The sequence below is a fragment of the Trichechus manatus genome, unplaced genomic scaffold, assembly GCF_000243295.1.
Source record: "Trichechus manatus latirostris isolate Lorelei unplaced genomic scaffold, TriManLat1.0 scaffold00025, whole genome shotgun sequence".
Taxonomy (NCBI): Eukaryota; Metazoa; Chordata; class Mammalia; order Sirenia; family Trichechidae; genus Trichechus; species Trichechus manatus.
In genome coordinates this window covers 14,916,921-14,927,354 of record NW_004443961.1, presented here as the reverse complement: position 1 = coordinate 14,927,354, position 10,434 = coordinate 14,916,921, and the positions used below count along the sequence as shown (strand labels likewise).

Sequence of the window (10,434 nt, the reverse complement as noted above, 5' to 3'; positions counted from 1 at the left end):
AGTAAACCTGTGCTTACCTTGCTTATTGGATAATCCCCCTGGCTCTCCTGTCTTCGTATCTGCTTTCTTAGCCTATAGGATAAGGGAGTCCCTGTCAGGATTTTTCACCAGTCCCTTCTTCTCATTTATTCAACGATAATACTGAGTACCTGCTAAGTGCCAGGCACAGATGAATACGATAGCGCCTACTCCTAAATAGTTTAAAGACTTGTAGGGGAGATTGTAAATAAGAAATTATGCTACAGTAAGATGAAGTCAGAGGCCTTTCCAGGGATGATTGTTGGATTGAGTCCTTTAGGACCAGAAGAAATTAAATAGAATGGGCTGCTGGTGGGAACAAGCTCAGAAATGGGGTGGGTTGGGGTGGGGTAGGTTGTTAGGAAATTTGAAGCTGGGAATACTTTGAAGTCCAAAGAAAGACGATGGAAGAGTGCCAGGCTGCTTTTTTTTCCAGCATCTTTTTCTAATTACAGGCGCTTCTAACCATGGTGCTGCTGTCCTCCTGCTCCACCTACTGGCGGTGTAGGGTGTAGTGCAGACTTGCTGGAACATTGCCTCTGCCACTTGACAGTTAACGTGGAGCCTCCGGGTTGGTTCAAACTGCCAGCCTTTTGGCTAGTAGGTGAGTGTTTAACCGTTTGTGCCACCCAGGGACTCCAAGACATGTGATTTGGGCAGGTTGGTTAACTTCTGTGAGCCTGTTTTCTCATCTGTAAAATGGAGACGGTAACACCTGGATTAAATGAGAGAATGTGGATGTCCAACTCCTGCCTCAGTACATTTAGGTTTCCTTTCCCTTTCCTCTGTTTCATTTGTCTTGGAAACTGAATTCTTTCTCCTTGTAGCTTTCTCATTGCTTCTCTGATCTCTGTTTTGGCTATACTTTTTCTTACATCCCACTAACTACGGGGCAGAGTAGCACAGGTCCACAGTAGTTAAAACCCTCCAAGCTGGGATGAACCCAGCCTTCTCTTCCCCCTGCCTCTCCTCCTTCCCCTCCAGCCTCCTCTCTCCTTACCCCCCTCTTCAGATTCCAAATTGCTGCTCCCAGGGAGGCTGGCCTTTTGTTCTCTGGAGGCTTAAACCTCCTGTTTTGCCCTGACTCATTGTTTAAAGGGTATCACCTGTTGTCTACAGACTATCACAAGCTGAAATTGCCAGAACTTAAACATAGCAAGAGCTAAGTTCATACTTAAAAACAAACAAACAACAAAATACCGCACTAACACGAAACCATCACTGCGTTTCTGTTTTCCATTTCTTTTCTGAAGCCCCAACTCACTCACAGTAACCACCCTCTCTTTACTTGTTGGTACTATCATTTAGCACTAATAAAAAGTTACCTTCCAATATTAATCATAATTTATTTAGTATATGTCCTGTCTTCCCCACTTGATTTTAAGTTCCTGCAGTCCACTGTAAAGAAACCTCTACAGCAGTATTTCTCAAACTTGAATATGCGTAAGAATCACCTGGGGATCTTGTTAAAATGCAGATTCTGATTTAGTAAGTCTGGGGAGGGGCTGAGCTTCTTCTAACAAGCTCCCAGGTGAAGCCCAGGCTGCTGGGCCCTGGACCACACTTGGAGTTAGGTGCAAGGCCTGACAGGGATTAGCACAAAGGACCTGCAGAAGAAATTGTTGTTGCATCAGCCTGGGTCTCTCCTACGCAGCATCCTGGCATTTTCTTCAATATATTTTCTGTTCATGATTTATGACCAACACCTGACAATTATTCCTTTGTGGAATTACTTGCCTGTGCCCTTCCTTCCCTTTTTCATACTCACTGGGCCCATCCGGAAATGGGTCACTTGGGGAGTACTACGGTTGGAGCCCTGGTGGTTGTAGTGGTTAAGAGCTTGGCTGCTAACCAAAGGGTCAGCAGTTCAAATCCACCAGCCACTCCTTGGAAACCCTATGGAGCAGTTCTACTCTGTTCTCTACGGTTGCTATGAGTAGTAATGGACTCCATGACACTTAGCAACAACACAGTTACCTCCAGCTGCTTTCTACTTTCATTTACTTGGAAGCAGAAAGGATAACTTTCTTAAGAATCATTTTTTGCCACTTCCTTGCTACATTATATCAAATTCAGATTCAGAATGAGAAGCTTCAAAACATTTCACCAACTCTTCTCTCTCCCTTAGTCAATTTCTGTTTATACGCCATTTGGAACCCTCTGCATATTGCCTAGGTATGATCAAATCTCTTCAAATTCTTTGTAGGGTATTATATATTGGGACTAGAGACTCTGGGTGGTGCAAATGCTTAAGTTCTGGATGACTACTAGCAAAAAAGTAGGTAGTTTGAACCCACCCACAGGCCTGGTGATCCTTTTCCAAAAAGTTCCCATTACCCATTGCCATCGAGTCAATTCCAACTCATAGTGACCCTATAGCACAGGGTAGAACTGCTCTACTCTGTGAAGCAGACTGCCACACCTTTCTCCCAAAGGGCAACTGGTGGATTCAAACCACCGACCTTGCAGTTAGCAGTCAAGCTCTTAACCCACTGTGCCACCAAGTCTCCTTCAGAAAGGTTACAGCCTTGAAAACCCTGTGTGGCAGTTCTACTCTGCACACATAGGGTCACCATGAGTTTGACTTGACTCATGGCAACTAATAACAACAATACATTGGGAATGCCTTCTTTCATTCTTTTTAAAGGCATGCGTATCTCTTTCAAAATATTCTTAATTTCTACCTATCAAGAAAGCTTTTCCTGATTTAGTCCCAATTGTGAGTCCTTTATTTAAAGGAGTATTCACTAGGTACTAATACTTGTATGTTTTAATATTATTATGCCCTTTTTCATATTTTCAGCCTCTGCTTTGAATGGGAAACATCTGTGCTTGTTCCTAGCTGTATCCCTAGCACCTAAGAGTGCTTGCTTGATGCACAGTAGGTTTTCTTTTTGTTGTTGTTGAATGCAAAGATAAGCACAATTTAAGATTAATTCTTAATAATTTTCAAAATGTCTTACTACACATTTATTGGAAACCTGAGTGAATGTTAATGGGTAAATAAAATTAGACAGTGCTGGTGACATAGCTCTGGTGTAGTAAAATATTAAAGTATCAATTCACTTCAGAAGGCTAGTCATAGTACTACTAAAACCAAACCGAACCCGTTGCCATCGAGTAGATTATGACTCATAGCGACCCTACAGGACAGAGTAGAACTGCCCCCTAGGGTTTCCAAGGAGCAGCTGGTGGATTCGAACTGCCGACCTTTCGGTTAGCAGCCGCAGCTCTTAACCACTACACCACCAGGGCTCTAACATATTAAAAAATTTATTGGCTAAAGGATTTAAAAAAAAAAATAATAATCATCTTTGAGTATCTTGAGAGATAAAACATTTGAGGTTTAATAACACTTTCAGATTGTACCACCCACCAGCTGCCATGCTATTAGGAGAATAAAATTTAGATGCAGCTAAAATTTAGCACGGGCCCAAACCCACATCCTATCTAAAAGGCGTATGCTTTCCTGTCATTGTTTTCTATGCTTCACATTTTCAATCGTTAGGATTGCCTTTTTCTTAAGAGTTCTTGGTGCTTTAAATTTAAAAAGCAACGAAACGCGGCTCTCTCATGTTACAATTTCAAGGAAAAAGAGACTGCAAGCCCCATTCAGCGAGGTGCAAGAGGCCTACAGGCTGCACGCCCTGCAACTGCCTCATGCTCCGATTTCGTCTATGGGTTTTTTTTTTTACTGCTCCTCTTTTTTTGGATAGTGCAAATCGCGCAAATGCAGCATTAAAGGCTCCCAGCCCGGGGAAACGAAGCAAGTACAAGCAGTTTAGGCTGCCAAGTTCTCCCTAACACACAGCCTAAGGCTGGAGGTCCGGATACCCGCCCCCAAGCCCGTCCACAACAATCGTTTCCTCCCTCCCCGCCTTTTACATACAGCACACAGACAAATACACACACGCAGAGCAGCCAGCAGGGGCGGGGCGGGCCCGACCATTCTGCAAACCACAGGGGGGAGCCGCAGTGGGCCGCAGTATTTTCGCCCACTCCTTTTTCCCTTACAACCATCCTTCTCTCCATCTGGCGGCAATGGCTGGGGAAAACTGAACTTGGGGTTCTAGGGTCTTCAGAAGCTCCGCTTCAGAGCCATACCCCTTAGGCGGGTGCTGCTTTTTCCCCCCTCCTTCGGGGAGCAGTTGGTCCCGCCCAGTGCTAGCGGGCGCCGAGCGGGAGCCGCGCGGGAGCAGCGCAGCTACGGCGGCGGCGGCGGTTGCGATTCGGAGCCGTTGAGACGCCTCTGCGGCAGCTGGTGGCGCAGGTGGCTTGCGTGGACGCGGGCAGAGGCGGCTGGCCCGCAACCGCAGCCTCCGTGCCCGCGGCCCCGGCAGGTGAGCGGGCGGCGGGGACTCGCCCCGCCCCCCCCCTTGGTGGCCTCGCCGCTGGCTTGAGCGGGGAAGTGGACGCGGCCCGGCCGCGGGCCGAGGGGCGGCCAGGGCCCGAGCGACGGAAAGCATGCTGGGGAAGGGTGGTCGTCCGTGGGCGGAAGGGGGACTCACCGCTGTCTTAAGCCTTCTTTTTTCTCTTCCACACATCCCCCTCCATTTTGGGGTTTAAGCCTCTTGCAGAAAAGCCGGAGGAGGGAGGGGGCGGGAGAACTAAGGCCTGGGCTTGGGAGCATCCCTGCTTCAGCTGGTGGCGTCTCTGGCCGTCGAGCCGGGGGAGGGGCGGCTCGGGGGCTGCGAAGGCCGCGCACTCGGGGGAGGGGTGGAGGAGGCTCTCCCCCTCACTGCCTCCCACCCTCTCTCCCCACCCCCTCCCCGTGGTCCCTCCCTCCCGTGTTCGCTCTAACCGCCCTCCTTGCTCCCGCTCGCAGGCGCGTCGGACGCCCCGAGGCATCCCCTCCTCCCGCTGCCCGGCTCCGCCTCGACTCCCGCCTGCAGCCCCTCGCTGGGCTCCGGACCCCTCGGCGTCGCCCCCGAAACATGACTCGCGATTTCAAACCCGGAGACCTCATCTTCGCCAAGATGAAAGGGTATCCTCATTGGCCAGCTCGAGTAAGTGATTTTTCGCCCTCGCATTTGGTGGTGCTATCTTCTTGCTCACAGGCCTGCTTCCTACCCTTTCTCTTGTTTTTTGTTTTCGTTTTTTTTTTGTGTGTGTATGTCTTTTCTCCCCCTCCCTCTCCTTTCGTTTCATTTGTAAGTTGACCTTTTTCATTTCAGTTTGTACCCAGTTAATCGCACATGTAGTTGTGAAAATCCAAATGATCTACATACTTGTATGGTCTGTTTTTTGATGGATTTTCTTAATAGAAAGTATTCAAAAGGGATGCCAATTAATGTTCCATTGTAGATGAAAATAAGCATCTGTGACTTAGTTTTAAAAAGTAGTGAAATATTAGCATTTTCTAAATTTTGAATAAAACGGAAAATATGTTATCTATGCAAATTACAGACTGTAGGATGTCGTATATATATATATATATATATATATATATATATATACGATTCAGTTGAATTTGCGGGATCTTCATGTGTTGTAACTGATGAGGCCTTCTAGAGATTTGTTTGTTAATAACGAGATTTGGGACTGGATATTCTTGAGAATTGTGCAATAAGTTACTACCAAGGAAGGCCCGGAAAATGTATCACATTTTTTATTGATGAAAATATGCCTTATGACCTTGAAAAGTTGTTTTAACTCTGGTTGTTCCCCATAGGCAAAAGGAGGGGTGGAACCAGATTCTTGGGTTTACATCTAGTGGTACAAAGAAGTGATTAAGGCCGCAGGATTTTTTGTAAAATTTAGATAGAGACTCTCAATATGTAAGTGTCATTTTGTTAGTTTATGGTGGGACCCAGATTGTAAGACAGTGATAGATGGGACACAAAAAAAGGTTGAAACCTATGGGGTGAGGTAAACTCGAGATCTTTTAAAATATAAAGATGTTATATTCTGCAGTTGTAATTATTTTTCCAAACTATTTTCTACTAATTTATTCTTTGAAGAGTCTCTTTCTTAAGGGTAATCAAATAATGGTAGTTTTATTTATGTCAGCTGGGGAGACGAATGGAGAATAAAGAGTACTGTCCAAGTACTGTTCCTTGATTCCCACCCCCGACCCGCCATCCAGCTCTTTACAGATTCAGGTGTACAGGTTTTCTTACCCAACCTGAAAAGCTTTTTCCCCAGTCTATCAAATCTACTTTAACAATCCTTAATCATAATCGTTGTCTGTAATATCTGACATTCTGCTCTGTTTCCTTTGTGATAACCTTTTAACTTTCTTTGTAGGTTCTTTGACATTCAGATAGACTGTAAGCTTCTTGAAGGCAATAGCCATAAACTCAATTTCTTTACACCCCTTACAGTGTTTAGTATGTAATCATGCACTTATAAAACACTCTATAGTTCATGTTTAAGTAGAGCCTAGGGAAACTGGATGGATTTAAGTCCATTCCAGAATTTTTCACAGTTTTATTGTCCTTATTTTTTTTATGTTGAGGTGTTAGAAAATAGGATACATCTATATTCAGGTTTCCATACCACAAAACAGTTAATACCCAAGTGGAAAGTTTTTTTAAATTGCTTTTCTCCCAAATCATCCTTCCTGCATTCCTCAGTATGTTAGGTGACCAAGAGTTAGTGCTGTTAAAAGTAAAAGTAGGCTTAGGAGGATCACAGTATTACTCTTCTGTATTTAATTGGAATGGGAAATTTTTGTCTCTATTCACTTCCCCCTCTTTTTATCTTAGAAGCAGCTCAGCTTGGGTTTGGGTTTGTATTTCCTGTGTCCCAGCACTGTATTCCTTTTTCTATCTTTTTAGTCTTACAAATTGTAAATCTTTGCCTTAGAGAGCTTAGAATAGTATTTAAAGTATCAGCTGTTAAGAGCCATTGTTGCAGTTTTGATTTGAACATTTTCTTTGTTCAGGTATCCCAGAGTTCATTAATTTTTAAGTTTTGTGCATTCTTGTAATTCTGTACCAGTAATGTTCTTAAAATCAACTTAAAAAAAATTTGCCTAACATTTATTCAGCTCTCTAGGTGCACAAGCCTTTAAGGCTGTTTGCCAGCAGAAACCTTTGAACCTGGTTGACAGAAAATATCCCTTATTTTAAGGTCCCAAAACTCTATGGGGCAGTTCTGTCCCGTCCTGTAGGGTTGCTATGAGTCAGAATCGACTCGACATCAATGGGTTTGGTATTTTGGTTTTAAAGATTTTTATAATTCTTGTAGCCTCCCCACAAAGTTGAAATGATAGATGTGATAGATGGGTATAATCTTCACCATATAGCCAAAAAAAAACCCAAACCCATTGCCATCGAGTCAATTCCGACACATAGCAACTCTACGGGACAGAGTAGAACTGCCCTATAGAGTTTCCTAGAGGCAGCTGGTGAACACAAACTGCCGACCTTCTGGTCAGCAGCTGTAGCTCTTAACCACGCCACCAGGACTCCATATAGGTGGGGAAGTTAAAGTCCCTAGAGGGGTTGGGTGTTAATTATTCTATTGGTCTTCTATAGCTTCAGACTGCCCCACAGATAATTACATCACCCTCCTAGTCTTTTCTTCAAGTCTTTGAAATGCATACAAAGCAGCAAGTAGTAGGTCCTCTGGTGTCAGCTCCCTTCTTAAATAAATCAATTGATTTTTATTTAAATTTTCTCTATTAAATTATGAAAATTATGAAGTTGAAAAAAGAAATGTTTATCTAGATGCTATTGTTGAATGGCTTTATCCCTGAGGTCTGTTTTCCTTTTGTTAATAAGGGAAAACAACAGGTATTACAGGTGTATTAGACATAGTAGCACCTGATACCTTCATCTTGACTTTAATTAGAAGGAATGAAAGAGAAATGAAAAAAAGGAAAGGGTAACCTTACGCGATTCAGCCATGTAGGTATGTGTTTCAGACTTTGGGAAATACGGCTTTAAAACACGTGTTACTAATGTTACTTTTACGTTAACCCTGTTACTTGTATAGTGTCGTTGCAGAAGTATCATTTAGGATTGCTGAACAGGTTCACATTCCCTTATCTGAAATGCTTAGGGCAAGATTGTTTCAGGATTCAGAATTCTGGGATTCCAGAAAGACTTTCATTGCTGATATGGTCTGGGTTGGCACACAATACCAGAACACAGTATTTTTGCAGAAACATCAGTATTGGCGCTAGGTAGGATAAAGGAAATGACCCAGTTGACTCGTTGTTATCGGGGATTTTGCCACAAATGAATTTTGAAGAAGATCTTAGTTTTCAGAGATTCTTGGATTTCAGAACTAGAGATAGGGGATTGTGGACCTGTTGAAGTGGTCATTTTATATCAGATTTCTTTTGGGCATGTTGTTCTCAGTTTATTCAGGTGTATTGAGGCATGTCTGATTTAAAAGATTTTAATTTTTCTGACCTTTCTTTTAGGTAGATGAAGTTCCTGATGGAGCTGTAAAGCCACCCACAAACAAACTACCCATTTTCTTTTTTGGAACTCATGAGACGTAAGTCCTTTTAGTTCTAAAGGCAAATCAGAGTTAATTTAGTAGGGTCATTGGGCTTAAAAAGAAAATAGTAGAGATTAATTCAGTGGGGAACTAGTAAAATAATAAACTTTAAAATCATCTTGGAACTATGGAAAAGGTCTTTGAGTCTCCCCTTTTTTCTTTATTTGTAAGGTAGAGATTAAAGACATGGTAGGTATAACTTTTTTTTCTTAATTGGAATAGATGCTTCCTTAACTATAAATGTAAGGATGTATGGATCCTCTTTGTAGTCAGAAGAATGACTGATGAATGAAAGTATGTAGGTATTCAGTGTTCATATTTAATAAACATAAGTGGTTTTTAAAAGGGCTGCTTGATGTCCTGTTTTAGGCTTTGTGATAGTAGCAACACAAACTGTATATTGTGGGAAAGGTGAGAAGAAGAGATCTGAATATTTCTCTCTGTATTTATATGGTCCCTAGAGGCACTGTGGAGCCCTGGTGGAATAGTATTAAGAGCTCAGCTGCTAACCAAAAAGTCAGCAGTTCGAATCCACCAGCTGCTCCTTGGAAACCCTATGGGGCAGTTCTACTCTGTCCAACAGGGTTACTATGAATAGGAATCAACTTGACCAATGGGTTCGGTTTTTAGAGGCACTGTGGAGCCCTGGCGGTGCAGTGGTTAAGAGCTTGGCTGTTAACCAAAAAGTCAGCTTACCAGGCCAGATGTAAGTATAAAGAGCATTTTTGTATATGTGTACAGTAGCTTTAAAACACTTTAGAACACACATAACATGGATGTTCTAATTAGAATAAGTACACGTATTTATAAAATTATTGATATTCTAATTAGAATTCATTATGTATTAAGAATGGTTACAGTGGCAACATTTGATTTAACATTGTTACTGTTTGAACTCTGGTGTAACATTTCATGGTTACTGGGATAATTTACATGCCATAAAGTTCACCTGTTTAAAGTGTACAGTTCATGAGTTTTAGTATATTTACACAGTTGTATGACCGTATTCTAACTTGGGAATCTTTTCTTCATCCCATAAAGAAACCCCATACCCATTAGCAGTCACTCTCCATTCCCCCGGCCCCACCCCTGGACAACCACTACTCTACTTCCTGTTCTAGATTTGCCTATTTTAGACATTTCATATGGTATATAATATCACATAATTAATTTCTTTAAAATATAATTTTTGAGTCCAGAATTGGCCATCACCATAATTACTTTGAATTGGGTTCAGGTATATATGTTCTATACTTTTAGAACATACATGATAGATGTCTGATTCCATAAGTTACTCCACTATTTTAAAAAAAACTTCAGTAAATACTTTTAATAAGGAAAGGGATCTTAATGAAAAATTGTACTGTGTATTGGAGCAGGGTCCAGTAGGACCTGCGTCACTTGGGAGCTTTAGTTAAAAATGTGGGTTCTAAATGAATCAGAAAGTCTGGGGTGTGGGGTCCAGGAATCTTTTAGCAAGCCCTCCGGGTGATTTTGATGCACAGTGATGTTTGCAACACTGTCTTAATGTCTAGACATCTCACAGAATTTTCAGGTTTAAAAGTTGAGAATTCTTTAAATCCGATACTTTCTGGAATAGGACAGATGATAGAACACAGTTCATTCTTACGTTATTGTTAAATTTAGAAGAGGCAGGATCATCCATTCCCCAGCATTTTATTTAAGAATGAGGGTTTTTACTTTGTAAAGTTTTTATCTTTAAATTTTAATCTGAGAACAGAATTTACACCAAGTAACTTAAACTTCCATAAACATTTAGATAATGGATATTTTACCTAAGTGGTTAATGAAGATAATGAATTATTGGGCTTTAAGGAATTCGAATATTTTCAAGGGATTTGAATGTATTCAACTAATATTAAAATTTTATTTCAAAATGCACTTTGTTATATTTTGTGCCTGTGTTCTCATAAGTACACCATTTTTCTTAGGTGATTTGGC

General features: G+C 41.9%; 1 protein-coding gene across 6 annotated transcripts in view; it reads left to right on the top strand.

Annotated features, from left to right (window-relative positions):
* Positions 1–4,164: 4,164 nt before the first annotated feature.
* The window catches only part of PSIP1 (PC4 and SRSF1 interacting protein 1), a 43,298-nt gene continuing 37,028 nt past the window's right edge, over positions 4,165–10,434 (top strand). For all 6 annotated transcript variants that reach the window (XM_023728623.1, XM_023728624.1, XM_004373503.3 and 3 more), the window contains exons 1-3: positions 4,165–4,358; positions 4,844–5,024; positions 8,393–8,469. In XM_023728623.1, coding sequence (XP_023584391.1) covers positions 4,953–5,024; positions 8,393–8,469 — 149 coding nt within the window. In that variant the 5' untranslated portion in view covers positions 4,165–4,358; positions 4,844–4,952. The remainder of the gene's footprint in view (positions 4,359–4,843; positions 5,025–8,392; positions 8,470–10,434) is intronic.